Source organism: Balaenoptera acutorostrata, chromosome 2, assembly GCF_949987535.1.
Source record: "Balaenoptera acutorostrata chromosome 2, mBalAcu1.1, whole genome shotgun sequence".
NCBI lineage: Eukaryota > Metazoa > Chordata > Mammalia > Artiodactyla > Balaenopteridae > Balaenoptera > Balaenoptera acutorostrata.
In genome coordinates, this window is record NC_080065.1 from 61382605 (window position 1) to 61402347 (window position 19743).

Sequence of the window (19743 nt, forward strand, 5' to 3'; positions counted from 1 at the left end):
TGATTACTTGTTAATGTATCCAGATTGGCATGATAGATTATACACAAAGTAGAGCTCATCCTGTATTTTTAGACGCTTGATGCTTCTGTTCAGCGTGAGCTCTGAAATACACCCGCGAAGTTTTGCATGTGCAAACTGCTTTTCACTGGCACATAGCTTGGAAGGAGAAAACAAAAGGAATGTTTGGGCCAAAATGTGATGGTCTGTTAGTCAGCATAGACATGAGGCCCTATTTTGCATTTGGGCTCCAGTGTGAGGAAGTACAGTCACACACTGATGTGTCCCCGAGGACTGCGGACTGGAATCCCATCCCCCTTGAAAGGAGAATGCAGCAGTACTGCAAGGGGGAGGGTGTGTTTAGCTGCCTTTTAGGGTACTTCACTCAACTATCTGCAAAGATTTTTTAAAAATTTTTAGTTATTTTATGCTGAACAAGCAGCCTGAGGTAAAGCATCGCGAAAGATCAGATACTACATTTGTCTTTTATGAGCTACCTCTGCTCTGAGCTGGGTATGAGGTGATTACCTTAGTGGACGTAGCGGGGAAAAGCTTAAATCTTAACTGTGTGAGCAAAGTACTGGGAAAAATCACATTAAAATTATCCTACTCAAAGAAATGATCATTGCTTCTGATAGGAATATGGAAGGGTTTTTGCAAATGCTGCTGCCAGTGAGTTAAAATATTTCACCTTCAAATTAAAATATTTCCTCTTCAGATAAGAGATTTAGGTAATATATAGATATGGTGGGTATTTTTTTTAGACATGGTTATTTTATCTTTTTAGACTATTGGCTAACTTTGAGGATGTGTGGTTCAGGAAAATTTCAGAAAATATATTTCATGAAGGGCTTGATTAAATGACTAATTCAACAAGGACCCAGAAAAAACACTAGGGCGGAAACCTGCCTAGCAATATCATTTTTGACCAGAATGATCAAGACGAGATATATGTTCATGTGAAGAAGGTAGGTGATGTGATATTTCCCTGTCGTTCAAAGATGAAAAGATAAAGAATCCATCTTCTCCCACCTCCTAAACCAAGTTTCAGCAAACGTAGACTAAAACGATGCTTTTTCCAATGTAATGAACTTTAGGTGTATTTTCTGGTACTTCACTTTTACATGAGGGATTTGAATGAATGAATCAATGAATAGATTAACAAATGAATGCATGAAAGAATAAACTTGATGAATATTGAACAGTAGAGGTGGCTGAGTGGCATAGTGGTGAAGATAGAAGGCCTGGGTTCAGATTTACCACCTGTGAAAACGTAAGCAAGTGTTTAAACTTGGTGTATGTCAGTTTCCTCATCTGTAAAATTGGACTTCTGATAGTATCTACTTTGTAGATAGTATGAGGGTTTTATAAGATGAAACGTACAATTCTGAGAACTTTGGAAGCACTTAGTAGACACAGGTCCTGTCACTGTTACTGTTATACCTTGTGTTACAAAAGGAGCAGAGCATTAGGAAGAACATTTAGTTGCTTCATCCACTGGGCCGCTTCCAAAATAGTTGCTCTGGGGACCTGAAGGACATGTTATGTCTCATTGGAGTATTATCTAAATAGACACTTCTCAAAAAACATTCCACCGTACACGATAGAAAGTTCCCATAATCAGATGGTACTGGGAAATGGTGGTTTGGCGACTACACAACTTCTTCAGAACTTTCACTGTGCTCATGTGTACTGTGACTCTCCAAAAGTGGCACTTCCCAAACCTATTTAACCACAGCCTCCTCTTCTCCAGCCCAGAACCTTGCAGGGCTACTATTCCTTAAAACATACTAGGAAAAAAACCAGTGATGTAAGTGGGTGTTGAAATAGACTCACTGTGCGTGGCACACCCTTCGAATACCTCCTTTCTCCCGCAGGAACAATTGAAATCCAAACGACACATGCCGACGTGATTTACCACGTGGGTTGTCTTCTGAATTCCAAATACAACACAATGAATTTTAGATAGAGTTTTGTTTAGCCCCTAGGCCAGCATTTGGGCCTGTGGATAAGGATTTGTGTCCAGTCCTCTTAGGGCTTTTCTGGGTCACCTTCCTTGGGCTTATTCAAATGCACCGTGTGCTGAAATTAGTCACTGCTGATGAAGCGCAAGAGGTTATGTGCTTGGGCCTGGAGGCCTGATCTGACCTCTGATCTCTCAGCCTCATCTCATGCTGCTCTGTCCTTTCTCTCCCTGTGGTCCAGCCATAGGAAGTTCTTCCACTTATGTGAAAGGCCAGCCACCCCTGCCCCTTTTGTGCATCTATTTCCTCTTTCAGGAATATCCTCTCCTCCACCCTTTATTCTCAACCTGGTAAACTCTTGTTCGTCTTTCAAGACCCCAGCTCCAGGGTCACTTTCCTCCAAATGCCTATCCAGACCCTCCCAATCTGGGTTAGGAGCTTTCCTTGTGATTCTATAGTGTCCAGTAAATCTTTGTGTTACTTTCCACCATATTTTGTCACTTGTTTTCCCTCTGGACTCTTTAAGTTGCTATATATTGTTTGAGATATTTACATACATTGAATGCTCAGATATTAACTCTATTATTCAATCATTTTTGTGGAAAGAATTTCAAGGCACAGAATACTGCCATCACTCTAGAAAGCTCCCTTATACCTCTTACCAACCAACCTTCACTCCCAGAAGCAGCTACTCATCTGTTTTCCATCAACCACAGGTTAATTTTGCTTATTCTAGAATGACGTGGAATCAAATACTATGTACCTTTATGTGTCCAGGGTTTTTTCACTCAACATACTGTTTTTGAGATGCATCCATACTGTTGCATGAATCTGTAATTGGTTCCCTTTTATTACTAAGGAATCTTGCTTAGATGAATTTATCACAATTATCCAGTCTTCTGTGGATGGATACCTGGCTTATTTCTAGTTTTTGGCTCTTATAAATAAAACTGCTATAAACAGTCTGTACAAGGCTTTTTGTGAATTACGTTTTCATTTTTCTTGGCTAAATACCTAGGAGTAGAATTCATCCTAGAATTGGTGCCTATTTAGCTTTTAAGAAACTGGAACAGTTTTTGAAGTGATTGTATGGGCTATAAGCTTCCTGGGTGCTGAGACAAAGTCTTGTTCAACTTGGTTTCCCTGGTGTCCGACCCAGTGCAGGGCACATACTAGGCACTCAGTGTTGATTGAAGAGTGAATGGATAAGAAGCTCAAAACAGTTTTCCTTCTGACACACCCTCTACTAACTGAAAAAATAAATAATGCTTTGTCCATCAGAGGGATGGAAACTTGACTGGCTAAACGTGGGCTTATTCCAAGCAGATGAAAAATGGGGAATAACTGCTCCCTTCTGACCCTGCCCTGGACCTACATGTGCAGGTGAAGCCAAGTATGTAGATAGACACGGGACCATAGAAGGGTCCTGATCACCAGCAGCTGCAAAACTTACCTCCTAAAGTTAAAACTCCCAGCATTCCCATTCAAAACCCTCCACAACCTACTCTTCCAACACATCCCCACCCCTTTGATTTATCTGCACAAACTCATAATTCCACCAGACCCAACAGCTCTCTTTTCTTATGGCATCCAGCATTTCCTCCCCTTTGCAGTAGGGGTGAGCTCTACCTAAAATACCTCCACCCGAGGCCACCTCTTCCTGTTGACATTCTGGTCAGCCAGGCTCAATTCCAGTTCTGTCTTTGCTCTGAAGCCTGTCCTGGCTACCACATCTAAAAGTGCTCTCTTTGGAAGATCTCTGAAGTGGTGTCTGCCTGTGGACAGTGTTCATTAGCCTCTTCTATAGTTATCTGTGTCTGCATCTTCCTACTCCGTGAGATAACAGGCTATCAGAGAGCAGTGTACTCAGTGGCCCTTATTGGTCTGGAAGGCGCTGGGGCCATTGGTCACTAAGTCGCTGAGGCTACTTGCTCTTTGCTCTTGGTGGCTGATTCCACTAAAGAGAAGTTAAATTGTATGGTAATGCTATGGCTCCTTCTTAAAAAGAGTTGTTTACAGAAGAAAGAGATCTGTCTAAAAGGAGGAGGATGTAGTGCAAACTTGGGAATTTGTGTCACCTGGTAGATAATTAAAGGGAAATTCGTGTCTTAGGCTCCAGTGTTAGTCATAGGTCACAAGTCAGGAAGCACAAATATTAACAGCTAGAGTAGCTCCACATGACATTTGTATGCATAAGACAATGTAAAATCATCTCCTGTAGGAAGAGATGGCTCCAAGGAGTAAAGTAATTAATCTTAGTATATATGTTCTCATTTGATTCCTGTTTTAATAAAGTCCTAATTTTGCCTCTGTTCTGCAAACTGCCTACTTCTCTAATGGTACAATTTCTAAAAGTATTTAAGTTTAATTTCCAGAAAGGTAATATAGTAATCTTTGCTCTGATTGCAAACATGAATATGAAAAGAATGCTGAGTGTGAAAATTTACATTGAACAAAACATTTTCTATATATTATGTTGTACTTTTAAAATTTTAATCATTTTTGAGTGACAAATTCAAAGCTGCAGTTGGAAAAGATATTGCAGGGTTTGGTTTCTCAGCAAATGTTATTTCAAACAGATGAGAATTACAAAGTGTTTCTTGTTTTTAAGAAGAAAAAATTTTATGTTGCTCTGAAAACTGTAAATACCAATTTCTCAGAACAGAAAAAGGCATGTAAGTTCTTTGACATCTCATAATTTTGTAGTTGATCAAGAGAAAAAAAACACTCATTTATATACCTTTAAAGAATTGGGTGCCTTTTTAAAAAAGTCTGGTAATAACATAATTATTAAGAAGTAGGTAGAACTAATTAGCTTGGGTGTGTTTGATCTAATTGCTTGCCTTCTTCTGGTTTAAAGAAAAACACTGGATCTGGTATGCTTAAGAGTTTTAACATCTGCTTTTCCCTCTACTGAACCAGTAAGAAGTAAATGCAGCATTAAAATTCCTAGGTTGATTTCCTGCATTATTCACCTGGCAGAGAAATGAATTCAGTTCTTCTTTCAGCAAAATGAGAGGCATAACTCTTTCAGTGTGGGTAGGGTCATGCAGAAGGCAGTTTCCAGTTTTATTGCCATGGTACTTAGCAATCCCTGGTCTCTACAGCCTTAAGAGGAATTCAATGCCATGAAAATACTGCCCCGTCCTTGTAGCTGGAGACCTACATATTGTTTAATTCAGCGCAATCTTAAAAAGCTGTCCCTGCTTCTTAACAGGGACTCTGAGGAACATGATAATTTGTTTATCATGGTGAGGAACATCTTAATTTGTTTTGATTTAAAATTTGAGCTTGACATTCTCCCTGATTACCTGAATGTATGCACAATTTGAAACGTACAAAATTAAGCAGAGGAGTATAATAACTGCTCATGTACCATCACCCAGCTTCAAAAAATTAGGAAATTATGGCCAGTGGTGTTTTATCTAGATTCCTACCCACCAATCCCCCATGCCCAGCAACAACACACACCCTGTGCTATTTTGAAGCAAATTCTAAAGATCATCTGTAAACATTTACTGATACATAACATTTCAGTATGTATCTCTGAAAGATAAGGCTCTCTTTTTTAAACTATTATCACACCTAGGAAAAATGATCAAAACTTCCATAATATCAGCATACAGTCAGGGTTCAAGTTTCCAATTGTTTTATAAATGTAGTGCGTGTGTCCTTTTTCCAGCTTGTTTTTTGGACTCAGTATGCAAATAAAGACCACACATTGCAGTTGGTTGCTGTGTATTTTCATGCATTTTTTAACATAAAAGTTTTAATTATGAAAATTTCAAACTTACAGAAAAGTATAGAAAATCTGTATCAGGCATGCATTTAACAGATGTTAACTTTATACCATATTTGCTTCAGACATCTCTTTGCCCTTTTTTTTTTTTTGAAAGAAATGTTAGATATGAAATCCCTTCCCCTTATCTTCTTCTTTTTTCCTATTCAGAGTTATCCAATATCCTGTAATTGGTGTATATCATTTCCACAGTGTGTTTTTATGCCATAAACATATATATGTATCAATAAACATATATTTTTGTTTTGTTTTAACAAAACAAAAATATGACATATTGTTTATCGTTTATGGATACATATAAATGTAGTAGAAAACAAAAAAAAATGATATATTGTTTATGGATACATATATACGTAGTGATAGTATAAAAGAGCCTGCCCTCCTTCCCTTTCTCCCCTGCTCCATGTATATGTGTGTGTATATGTCTATTTGCAACTTATTTTTTTCACTCAACGTGCATATTTGTACATGTAGCACAAATAGTTAATTTTAAACTGCTGTATGCTCTTCCATTATGTGAATAAACACCAGCATATTCATTAACTTACTAATGAGCAATTAGGATGTTTCCAATATTTTTTTTATTACAAACGCTTCTCAGTAAACATCCTTTTATGCACATCTCCTTGTGCACCTGAGTGAGAGTTTATGTAGATTATGAACACCTAGAAGTAGTAGGGATGTCTTTGGTTTCGCTGGGTATTACTGATTTCTCTCTAAAATTGTGTAGTATAACTCTCAGCAGCAATGTACGAGAGGTCGAGTTTCTCCAGATTCTCCCCAACACTTAGCATTGTTAGGCTTCTCAATATTTGCTGATATCATGGGTATGGAATGGGTAACCCCTTTCTTTCAATTTGTACTTCCCTAATTACCAGTGAGATTTAGTTCCTTTTTAATATTTATTAGCTTTTTAGGTTTCTTCCTCTCTGAAGTGCCTGTTTATAAAGGTTTTTTTCTAACAGCAGATATTAGAACTTCAGAAGTCTCCAATCTTAATTATACAGACACGTTCATTCTTTTTGAATGGGCTTAATATATTTCGTACTTTGAGAAGTAGTTTTCCGAAAAATCATATTTATAGTTATATGTAGACATTTAAGATTAGAAAAGGGCATTTGTGAGAGCTGAGCCCTTTTAAGATGGAGAAAAATCAACTGTATGAACAGAAGCTACTAAAAATAATGTCATTGACTGTTCTATCCTACTGAGACTTTGACCATCTGCCTTATTTTTTCATTTGCTCACTTTTTTTCTACCTCCTATATTTTCCTCCAGAGTTCCTATACTTCTCTCAATAACTGATCAATGTTATTTTACACACACTCAACACATTCTAAAATCTATCAGCTTCATCTTCCTTCCTGGAAATTTCCTTTCCAGAATCCTCTGTCCTCTTACTCTAATATGCCCTTGTTGCTCTCCTGGCCAGCAGTGTAGCTGTCACCTGGGACATCTCTTCATATCTCTCCTGTGTTGGATCCTATTGTCCTCAATCCCAATCTTTCTCTTTTATGGCATATTCCTTTATTTGATGGAGCATATATCTAAATCTTCCTAAGAAAAGGTCTAATAATGAAAGGATTTTTTTTTCCAAATCAGTTGAAATGTCGTTTTCATTTCATTTATTTATTTTTGCTACTTTTATACTTGGTTTTCATAATACATCTGGGCTTAGAATTCTATACCAAAATTATTTTCCTGGGCTTCCCTGGTGGCGCAGTGGTTGAGAATCTGCCTGCCAATGCAGGGGACACAGGTTCGAGCCCTGGTCTGGGAAGATCCCACATGCTGCGGAGCAACTAGGCCCGTGAGCCACAAGTACTGAGCCTGCGCGTCTGGAGCCGGTGCTCCGCAACAAGAGAGGCCGCGATAGTGAGAGGCCCACGCACCGCGATGAAGAGCGGCCCCTGCTTGCCGCAACTGGAGAAAGCCCTCGCACAGAAACGAAGACCCAACACAGCCAAAAATAAGTAAATTAATTAATTAATAATAAAAACAAAAAACAGAAAAACAAAAACTAAATTAGTACTTCTGTATAAAAAAAAATTATTTTCCTTCAGAATTCTGAAGGATTTGATTCTTCCACTTCTCAGCGTTGCTGTTAAAAAGTCTGATGCCATTCTGATTCCTAATTCTTTGTTTGTAACCTGTTTGTGCTTTAGGAAGCCTCTAGAATTATCACTTTATTAATTCTTGGATGAATTTTATAATATGCCTTAGTCTGGTCTTTTGTTAAAATCATTTTTACTGGTTATTCATTAGACTCTTTCAATCAAGAAATATATTTCCTTCGAATCTGTGATATTTTCTTCTTTAAAAAATTGCTTCTCTTCAGTTTTATCTTACTGGAACTGTTTCCAGTTATAAATTGGACCTCTTGGAGCCTCTGATTTTTCTGTTTTGTTTTTTCTGTTTATTTCCATTTCTTCATGTTTTTGTTCTACTTCCTGGGAGATGTTCTCATCCTTAACCTCCTACTTTTCCATTGATTTTTTAAAAAATTCAGCCAGCATATATTTAATTTCTAAGAGATTTTTCCTTGTTCTCTTATAGTTCCTATTTTACGGAATCTTGTTTGGTGGCCGAAATAGCTTTAAAAATTTTTTTGAAGATGTTAATTATGGTTTTTGGATGTTTTCTTCAGCTTCTTGTGTTCCTGAGTTGTGTTCCATTTTCAAGTTAGGTTTGTTGTTTGTTTGTTTGTTTTTTTAATATTTATTTATTTTTGGCTGTGTTGGGTCTTCGTTTCTGTGCGAGAGCTTTCTCTAGTTGCGGCGAGCCGGGCCCACTCTTCATCGCGGTGCGCGGGCCTCTCACTATCGCGGCCTCTCTTGCTGCGGAGCACAGGCTCCAGACGCGCAGGCTCAGTAGTTGTGGCTCACGGGCCCAGTTGCTCCGCGGCATGTGGGATCTTCCCAGACCAGGGCTCGAACCCGTGTCCCCTGCACCGGCAGGCAGATCCTCAACCACTGCGCCACCAGGGAAGCCCGTTAGGTTTGTTTTAAGCTCTCCTTTTCATATTCCATAGTGTACCTACCATTGTGGATTGGTGTGAGGTTTGAATTGAATGCTTGACTCAAGGTCAAATAATGTTAGTGGCTTAAAGAGAGAAGCCCGATTATGCAGTTCTATCTTGACTACATTTTCAACTTCATTCGTACTGAGAAGACAAGGATTAGAATAAATGAAATTGTAAGGTACTTTCTAAACATAAGAATTCCAAATTGGTGATTCCCACAACTCTAATACAGTAGGTAGAATTTTTGAATAAGGTATTCACTAATTCATTCATTCATTTGACATTATATATTGACACCTACTATTGTTAGGAACTGAAATTTACTCAGATATTGTTGGATTAGATGTACATCTTTTAGTTCCTATTTCTTAAAAAATGTTACTGTTTAGTTTTAAGTAAACTCAGAAGACTAAAGTATAGGAATCTAAATTCTAAAAGAACATTATCAATTCACTGCTATGGACAAATGGACTCAGGGTATAAAATGAGATCTTTTCTGAATTATATTTCACTGAGGAGATGTTAGATTTTCCAGGCAAGAGCAAAGACCATACCTGAATCTGTATCATTTTTATGGGGAGCTATAAACTCAAATGAACCTCATCTATTTTCTGGAATAGGTTAATAGAAATTGTGTATCTTTCTAAATAGATATAACCCCCTACACAGCACTTGCCAATGACTTGTCATACAGTTGTATTAAAACTGATCTATACATATTTCACATCCAGAAGAGACATCTAATTTATTGCCACAGTATTCTGTTTATATCAGATATGTAGAAGCTATGCTATTGGAATAACAGAGAGCCCTTTATAATTTTATAGTCCAAGTATATGAAAGAGTATGGACTTTAAAAAAACTTATCATGGAACATGTACAAAAATAGAATCATTTAATGAATTAACGATTACCGACACAGCCAATCCTGTTTCATCGATGCCCTTTTCTCTTGTCCTCTCATGTTAGGTTATCTTAAAGCAAATCCAGGATATCCTATCATTTCATCCCAAAATATTCAATAGTTCAGTATCTTTCTCTAAAAGATATGGACTCTTTCTCTTTTTTTAAGCATCACCACAGTATCATTTTTTTTTTAATTTTATTGATTGATTGATTGATTGATTGATTGCTGTGTTGGGTCTTCGTTTCTGTGCGAGGGCTTTCTCCAGTTGTGGCAAGCGGGGGCCACTCTTCATCGCGGTGTGCGGGCCTCTCACTATCGCGGCCTCTCTTGCTGCGGAGCACAGGCTCCAGACGCGCAGGCTCAGTAATTGTGGCTCACGGGCCCAGTTGCTCCGCGGCATGTGGGATCCTCCCAGACCAGGGCTCGAACCCGTGTCCCCTGCATTGGCAGGCAGATTCTCAACCACTGCGCCACCAGGGAAGCCCCCATTTTTTTTTTTTTAATGTGGACCATTTTTAAAGTCTTTATTGAATTTGCTACAACATTGCTACTGTTTTATGTTTTGGTTTTTTTGGCCATGAGGCATGTGGAATCTTCGCTCCCTGACCAGGGATCAAACCTGCACCCCCTGCATTGGAAGGCAAGGTCTTAACCACTGGACTGCCCGGGAAGTCCCCACGGTATCGTTATTACACCTTAAAAAATTTAACAGTTTTTACTTAAAATCATACTCTCAGTACTTGAATTTCTCAGATTGTCTCAATTTTTTTCCCCTTGGTTTGTTTGAATTGGGATCCAAATAATTTCATGTATTGCATTTGGTTTGTGTATCTCACAAGTCTTTTAATCTAAAGTTCCGTTGCCTTTAAAAAAAAATCTTACAACTTGTTGAAAAGACTGGGTTGCTTATTTGGTGAAAAGACATTTTTTTTTTCTGAAAAAGATATATTTTCTGAAAATTTTTCTGCATTCTGGATTTTGCTGATTGCATCCCTGTGGTGTCACTTAACGTAGTCTTCTGTCTCTATATTTCCTGTAAACTGGTAGTTGGGAATAGACATTTGATATTTGACTAGATGCAGGCTTTATTTTTTGACATGAAAAAATCTTCATAGATGGAGTTGTCCGTTTCCTATATTGTGGATGCTGTATATTTCCTCTTGCATCTCATCAGGAGGCTTGAGGTGTCTGTTTCTCTCTTTGTGATATTAAGATTGACCCGTGGGTTCGGATGTTGTCCATCCATTATAAAGTTCCCCATCAGCTCTTCTCCTAATGCTTTTAGCAGCCATTGATGATGATTGCCCGAGTCTGCTATAGATGTTATATACAGGGTTAAGAGTCTCTGAATTTGGAAAACCTCACCTATTTCCAGCTTCCCACCCTTGATTTATTCTGGCATCTTGGTCATTTATTGTCTCTTTCTTTCTTAGTCTATAATAGATTTATTATTCTCTAGTGCACTATTCCCCAAAGTATATTACATAGAACACAACGCTGAAAAGTACACTATGAGAAAAAGCTCCCCGAGTTTGGGACCTGCCACATACAGTTTTTCCCTCTCAGAGATTAATAATACAGGTGAGCCTATTAAAGTTCTGAGGAATTTGTCAATAAAGAAACTTGATTAACCCGGAATTTCATCAACTTACTTGATCACTGTGTTCTTTTATCATTAATACCTGTTAGAATCCTGATTAGAGAAACACACTTTGAAATGCATCTCAAAGAAGAGGGGAAGGTGGAGGCACTTGCCCCATTCTCCCGTGGGACTTGCTGATGTTAAGGTCATGACTCAGTAACACGGGCACCCTTCTGGGTGAGAGAGTGTGAGAGCAAATCAAAGTTCACACAGAGACAACTGACGTTTCATAATGGGTCTTGTGTTAACATAATTGTAACCTCATTGTATTGATTGCTTCAATTGCTGTGTTTCCTATCGGTGTTACCTACATAACCAACATAGATTATTCCAAATATGTTAATTACTGGTAAGAAAATAAAGTCCAACTCTAACAGTCACAACTTAAAAAAATTATGAGCTTGCTTTCTTACATTACACATTTACACGTATACAACCCCAGAGTACACTTCGGTTATTTTATTTCAGGTGCAGGATTGGTACGTGAGGAGTAATGAAGGGAATCCTAACACTCATTGAGATCGTTGGCTTCAGATATCCAGATTGGTTTTTATGCCAGATGTTCACATGCTGTTTGTGGCTCACTATGGGAAATGCAGTTGAGCAAAAGCAGTGAGGGAGACCAACTTTCCTTAGCTCTGAGGACACCTTGAGTTTTGTACAATAAGTGTTTTCCATTAGAAGGAAAATGCTGTGCATTAATGCTCCTGAGAAAAAAATAGTGATTGCCAGCAATGCCATCAGGAAACCATTTTGTAAGTGTTTCACAGTATAAGCATGAATCGATCATTAAATGGGGGACTACAACTTATTTTGCAGACTTGGAATATGAATGACAATTTTTTTGAGGTGGTGTTATTCTAGGAAAGTGTGAATTTTGATTATAGGAACTTGCACGAGGGATACAGTAGTACAGAGTATGAGTCGGAACACTTCATTAAAATAACCAAGAACAGAGCCAAGACCCAGAGACATGAAGCTCTGTTTTGTGAGTCTTCTTGGGGAGAATGGATTGGTATAAGACACGGAGAGGGCTGACACGCATCATCAATGATCCGAACATTGACTCAACATGCTTTTGTAGCACTGGCCTGCTGTCTGCCTGGCCATTGGGTAATGTGGAGTTAAATTCAGACCTGGACAGTTAATGTTTATGATGGAAGTTATCCTGGTGCTTTTAAATTGAAACAAAGCTTTTCTTTAAAAATTATTAGGATTTAAAATGCTTTTCTATTCAGAAAATCCAGAAAAAGGCAAAGACTACATGAATTAAATATTTTAAAACAATAGACAACCGCTTACTTTATGACAAACTACTGTTAGGTTTGCTGTTCATAGAAGGGAAGATCAAGTGTAGATTTTGACCGTGGACCTTATCTTCCACTCATTAGGTAGCTTTCCAAATCCTGTGCTCTGAGGGCTGTGTGGGCTCAACTCAAATACGTGTTGTAGGGAAAGACCGAAAGTAGAAGGGTGGGGCATATGTCCGGAAATTACCCTAAAAACATTATTTTAAATGCAACTTAAGGTAATAAATTTGTATTCCTTGAGCAGAAAGCAGTTGAAAAATGCATTCATTTGTTGCACTTCTAGAATAGTATTTGGTGCATTACTGAGCCAAAACACAGGTGTAAACATTCTCCTACAGTATAAGAAGTTTAAGAGGCCTGAATGATGATTTCAGTTCAATCCTTCATGAACTGAAGCCCAGAGAGCGGAAGTGACTCGCCCAAGGTTACATTTACCTTGTTGGTTTAAAAGATTTCATTCACTTCTCAGCTTGGGAGGCACTTCATTCATTTTCAGTGTGACACATGGTTGCATTTTACACCTTGACTTTACAGTCTAGTCTTGCAAATAACCAATTATGCACTTGGCTCAAAAGAATAATAATGATGGTGAGCTGATGCAGGGAAGGCCAATTTTTCTTCCCGCTCATGTCAGCTTTTCAGGTGCCGATACCTACGGTTGTATGTCACCCAGATCCCACATTCTCTTCCTTCATAGTTTGAAATTCCAATAGCAGGTGAGCAAAGTGTGAAAATGATAAATGCAAATGTCAACAAATGCATTTTTAGCCCTTCAAGGCTGCAATGAAGGGCTAAAAATAGGGGGATTTGGGGAACTGTCTCTGGGTATCAGCACATCATACAGCCCATGGCCTGGGTGTTTTCCGCCCCCTGCCCATAAGACAAAGGGGATAGTACCAGCCAAAATGTGTATACTTAATCATTTTTAGAAACTTCATGAGAAGACTTACTTAGACCCTACAGTGAGACTGAGGAAATTTCTTGTGAAGGAAGAAGTTTTAGGCTGTGAAGAAAAGTTCAGCTAAATAGGAAAAAAAACCCTTGCACCAAGATTCTACTTCTCCACTTGGTTTAGCTAGGCTTTGATGTGTTTTAGCCTATTTGTCCTTATTTTAAGGTTAATAATGCTCACTCTGTTGAGTTTCCAGAGGTATGGGAAGGAGCAAATTATTTCTTTTATGTCAACTAAGAGGGACAGTTGTGTTGAGACACTAGATCAAAAGGTTCTTTGTAGTTTGAAGTTTTGTTTCATCATAAGAGCATTTGGTTTTTTATCTGACCAAATTATGATTGTGTTAATATTTCTTTGCTTATTAAAAAATGAGGTATTCTATTTTTTTGAATTTTTGAATTTTATTTTATTTTTTTATACAGCAGGTTCTTATTAGTTATCCATTTTATACATATTAGTGTATACATGTCAATCCAAATCGCCCAATTCATCACCCCCCCCACCCCCCCCCCCCACTTTCCCCCCTTGGTGTCCATACGTTTGTTCTCTACATCTGTGTCTCAATTTCTGCCCTGCAAACCAGTTCATCTGTACCATTTTTCTAGGTTCCACATATATGCGTTAATATACGATATTTGTTTTTCTCCTGACTTACTTCACTCTGTATGACAGTCTCTAGATCCATCCATGTCTCAACAAATGACCCAATTTCGTTCCTTTTTATGGCTGAGTAATATTCCATTGTATGTATGTACCATATCTTCTTTATCCATTCGTCTGTCGATGGGCATTTAGTTGCTTCCATGACATTGCTATTGTAAATAGTGCTGCAATGAACATTGGGGTGCATGTGTCTTTTTGAATTATGGTTTTCTCTGGGTATATACCCAGTAGTGGGATTGCTGGGTCATACTGTAATTCTATTTTTAGTTTTTTAAGGAACCTCCATACTGTTCTCCATAGTGGCTGTATCAGTTTACATTCCCACCAACAGTACAAGAGGGTTCTTCACAAAAAAAGAGGTATTCTATTTTTATTTCCAGTCATTTACAGGCATTTTGATCACAAATAAAATTGGATGATTAATTCTACTCCCCAAGAATTCTGCTTTCGGAATCAACGAGGGTTTATTTTAACAAATGTTTTTTCAGTTTAGGGTTCTATATGACGATCATACTCTCTAGGGCAGAGCGTGTGGGAAAAGGTGGCTGACCTTGAGAAATATACAATTGCTGTGCTGGAGTTCTTTCAGGGTTGAAATGGAGGAATAAAATCAGAAATCACAGGACGGTTTCTAATTTCAAAGACAGACTGTCTGACCTTGCCTAAGTAGTTCAGGTAGAAACCAAGAAGGAACGTGGAGAAGGAAATTGAGTTCCCCTCCAGGTGACACACAAGCTCAACATGAATACATATGGGATTACAACGTGGGCCATTTCATTCACTTTAGGGTCCAGGAGATGTTTTTCTCCTGTATTTTTATTCTTATTTGAAAAAGTTATGATTAAATCTCTCTCTCTACCTGCCTTATACTCACACACAAATGAAAAATCTCCCCCCATGTTTACTCTTGGTTCTCTATCTTCCTGAACTGGAGCCTACAATTTAAGATAAAAGAATTCTTTCTGAAATGTATTTGGTTCTTTGGCTCTTTTTGAACAAGTCTTTTCTTGAAACCATGAAGGGGACTTCCCAGATGCCTAGAATCACCAGTATTTTGGATTCTTTGCTGCATGTTTCATAGCCCAGAGGAAGGAAACTTACATGGATTAAGGACTTCCCTTCTGCCCACTTTGTCACATTTGTCAGCAATCACCTCCCAACTGCCTCTTTCAATGGATGATTGTTCATTCTCCCTGTAGCACCTCTTGCACCCTGGCTGGACCTTCTGTGGGCTAGGAGGCAGCGCTGTGGCTGGTGGCTTAGGTGAACTGTTCTCCAGTGTGTCAGCCTCTGCTAGATGGAAGTTCTGAGGCGTGTTTTTGTTTTTTAGGTTGTATAATATTAAACATCAGTAGTTTAACTGGGAACGTTTATTTTTAGAGGTGAAATGGTTTTATTTCCATGGCTAGGAAAAGGAGTTAAAAGTGTGAAAATGTGTGGTGACCACAGACAGGCGAAGGACAGAGTACATTCTAGGTTGATCTGTATTGCCCTGATAGTGAAATCATTGCCTGGGTTTTTTTGTGTTTACCTGATTGAATGAGGGAGGTTCCTAATTTTATAGTAATTACTGTGTCAGTTTGGAGGAGCTCAGAATGTCTTTTTCTTTCTTTTTTTGGTAAGTGACTGTTCAAAATTTGGTACTTAGGGAGGTTAAGCATTACACATCCAGGGTGTCTTAATTCTGCAAAGATGGTCAAGTCATTTCCAGCACAACGAGAAATGGGGACCATGAGAATCTTGAGCAGATGAGCAAGTGGGAATGATCCTCTGAGTTCAAATCTGGATTACTTCCTAGCTGCACGATGGGCAAGAATTTAGCCTGAGCTTCAGTTTCCCAATCTGTAAATTGTGCGTTACAACATTTTGAGGCTTAAGGAGATGATGACTGTAAAAGGCCTGGAACAGCTGCTGTGCTCAGAGAAGGCACCGTACACATGGTGGATTTAGAGGCATTTTCAGTAGTCATGTTTTCAGTAGTGAGTGAGAGCCCAATATTTGAGGTACGGGATTAGGATCAACAGAATCAAGTCACCCCAATGTAAATGGATTTTTTCTTTGTGCCCCATTGATACCTAGAGTTAGGGGTGGCCTAAACCTTTGAGCAGAGCTATGGAGTGCAGCCTCACCTCCTTTCCCCAACCCCTCCCTTCCCCTCCCCTCCTTTCCCTTCCCCTTCCCCCTTCCCTCTCCTCCCCTTCCTTCCATTTTCTCCCCTCCCTTCTCCTCCCCATCTCTCTCCTCCCCTCCTCTCCCCCCAGGGTCCTCCTGGGCTGGCTTTGGAGGCACAGGTCAGCTCCTCCAGGTGACCTGTGTCTACTTCCTGCGGCCCAGGCTGCCCCTCTCCCACTGGCTCTGCCTCCTATTGGAAGACATGATGAAAGGGGGTGTAGCAAAGGAAGCGCATCCCTGAAGGTGGAGCCTTGTGAGGACATTTTGCTCTTCATTCCAGCCAGGCCTTGCTTCCTGTCTCCGCTAATAACCAAAGATCCTTGTCAGGAGCGTAAAAATGACAAGCATTTTTGTCACCACAGTGCTGGCAGTTCTGTGTATCCATCTAAATAATAGAGGCTTTGAATAAAATGTGGCAAGGATTAGAATGACCTCTTGTTAATGACTGAAAAAAGAACAGGTGGGCCTCAGGGCTCTGCATCTTCCCCACCTGGGTTTCCATGTAGACTGCTTTTTGCTCCAACTGAAGCTGGTTATTTGTAATTTTCCCACATAGCCAGGCTTCCGGGAGGGTGGTCAGTGGAGCAATGCAGAGAATATGGTTTGCAGCAACAGCCTTGCTTTTTTTTCAAATCAAAACCCCCCTTTGCCTTTCCTTTAAACCATGTATTAGAGGGTTTTATCAGAAAAGGGAAAATAGGCTGTGCCCTGCTGTTGCTAGGTAACCAGAAAAATAACAAACCCAGTCAGAGTTGTTACCAGGACGATTTTCCCCAGGAACCTGGCTCCTTTTGCTAAGTGATTTGTGTGGTGTTAACAGATTTGCATAATGGTGAGGCTGGAGGGTCTCCATCCTTCATCTCCTTTCTCCCCTCCCCTCCCCTCATATCAGGAAAGTCCCAGGTACGTTATTTGAGTCTTCCCGATCAGTTCTTGACTTTGAGTTATTCTGAGGGAAGATGCTGTACAGATGCAAATATGGCTTATTACACGTAGCCGGAGTAGATAACTGTATTTCTAAGAGGTTGAACCCATTTTTAAAAATAACTGGGCACCCCCTTCTCAGCAGGTGCAGTGTTTGAACAGCCCACAAATGGTAACAAGTTTTTGTTTGACAGTTTTGCTGGGAGTATTTTGTAAAGGTTATTTTTAGCCACAGGAGATGTTTGTACACCCAACCAACCATTTTAGTGATTTTGATTAAATCATTAGATATCCATTTCATTCCTTTCTCACTGGACTCGGTCATCTCTCCGTGGCTAGCTCTATGGCCACAGCATTTCCCAATCTTCAAGGGCTCTGACTCTGATTCATGGTTTCACCTGACTTGTAGGTCTCAAGCTGACTCTCCTGTGACCTGTGCTGTCTGTTGCAGATTTGGACCTCTCTCAGACTGCATACCCGCCCTCCCAGGACTCAAATCCGCATGGCCCTCAGCTGCAAACGTTCATAGCAGAAGCAAAGCTAAATCTACAGAGAGTAACCAGACAAGACGGGGAAACTGGAGATGGAGCAGAAGAAACTATTGTTTACCTCTAATTGTGTTGTTATTTTTCCAAATGAAACAAAATACTGGCATTTTGGGGGGAATTTTTTTTCCTTTCCTGACGTGTGTGTGACTGTGTCCAAATTGCTTTAGGAGTAATGTTTAATATTTCGTGCAAGTTTATTTTGGGGGCATGAGTCTAATAATTAAATTATTGAAAACAATTCTGTCTGTATCATCATTAACTTATCACACCTAATTCCAGACTCCTGGAGGAGAAATTAACTTAGAGAAGCAGAAATATGTTCAAAGTTGTTATGACCCTAGAGTAAAATTCTATATTGTATTTTCTACGGGATCATTTGTTTTTTGAAATGCCTTTTAAGATCTAGGTGAAGCACTTTGGATGGAAAGAGTTATATAATTGGCAGATTTTCACAATCACAGCAGCTGATTAGGAGAAGTGACCTCAGGGCCCTCAAAGGTGAGGAGGATGTGGAAAAGGACTTTTCTTGGCTAGTCTTTGTGACATCAAAGGGGTCACTCCTGGTGGTGAACAGTCACCAAGCAACCAAGGTACCCTATTTGGACCCCTGTCCTTACCGGGTGGCCACTCTGCTGTGGACACAATCTGGACTCTTGGGACCTGGGCCAGAGACTGTTCAGATGCACCTTCGTGGTCCTGATGCTTGTGGGCTTTGAAGTCATAGTTCAGCAGCATCTTTCAACACAGCCCAGAGGCAGGGCCCCAGCAAGTCGGTTCGAGGTAAACTTTAGTAGCGACACTTTGCTACTGAAGTAAGACTTTAGTAGCCCTTGCTTCTCTCAGCTGGCCCTGCCTCCTTCTGGTCCCGGGAGCACCAAAGACCACCACTCACTGGAAGGATTGCTGCCCGGCAGTTACTGAAGGACAAAAACTGCTCTCTCGGGGAAGCTTGCTGCCTGAATGTGCTTTTCCACAAAGGAAAACCGGCACGTCTTGCTTTCAGGGTAATATGGGTCTCTGTGTGAGAAAATAAACCAGGAAATGTTTTCAGTTTGTTCTTCAGAAGTATTTGTGTATGTTTTGGTCAGTGTCAATAAATATCTTTTACCTCGCTATTTTACTTTGAAATTTTAAAACTGTTTAGAACCATAGTAAAATACACATTTCACACTCAAACACAATCTCCCTTTATTAAAAATGAAAATAAAGGAGGAATACTAAATTCACCCAGGCTTGCAACACTTACCAGGAGGGAGCTGTGATAGGAAGAGAAAAAATTTTACCCCGATTCCGTTATGTTTTTTTCCCACTTAAGTTACCAGGGGAATAACTAACCTATATTTTCACTTGGGCAAGTCTAATCTGAGTTTTAAAAAAAACCTTTTGGGGGACACTCTTTTTTCTGACTCTTGCTGCTTCTGGCCATTTTGGTCACAATCATATTAACAGATTCAGAGACTAATTTTCACAGAATGGATAATAGCTTATTAAAATTTTAATCAGTCTCTTCATCTCCAAGATGAACTCCTAAATTATAAGGTGCATCTTCTATTCCTAAAGACATCTACCGAGAAAGATCTATCTTCCCTCTCTCTCCAATAATGTCTATTCCAAAATTCTCTATCCTTCAAATAAAAAGCATATAGATATTTCAGTATAAATCGTTGCTCTGATAACTATAAATATCTTTCCATTTTTCCTGACAGAGGCTATGGAAATAACCATACGTGAAAACAGGTAAAGATGTTCAAAATCTCCATGGAGTTCTGTAAAAATACATGTGCTCAGTTGATTTTCAAGCCCTGCAAACTCTGGGGCTTTGTGTAGCCACCCAGGGGAAGCT

General features: G+C 39.4%; 1 protein-coding gene across 8 annotated transcripts in view; it reads left to right on the forward strand.

Moving 5' to 3' along the window:
• ARHGEF28 (Rho guanine nucleotide exchange factor 28) overlaps window positions 1–18978 on the forward strand; it is a 307464-nt gene extending 288486 nt beyond the window's left edge. For all 8 annotated transcript variants that reach the window (XM_057540604.1, XM_057540598.1, XM_057540597.1 and 5 more), the window contains one exon: window positions 17804–18978. In XM_057540604.1, the coding sequence (XP_057396587.1) occupies window positions 17804–17967 (164 nt within the window). In that variant the 3' untranslated portion in view covers window positions 17968–18978. The remainder of the gene's footprint in view (window positions 1–17803) is intronic.
• The last annotated feature ends 765 nt before the right edge of the window (window positions 18979–19743 follow it).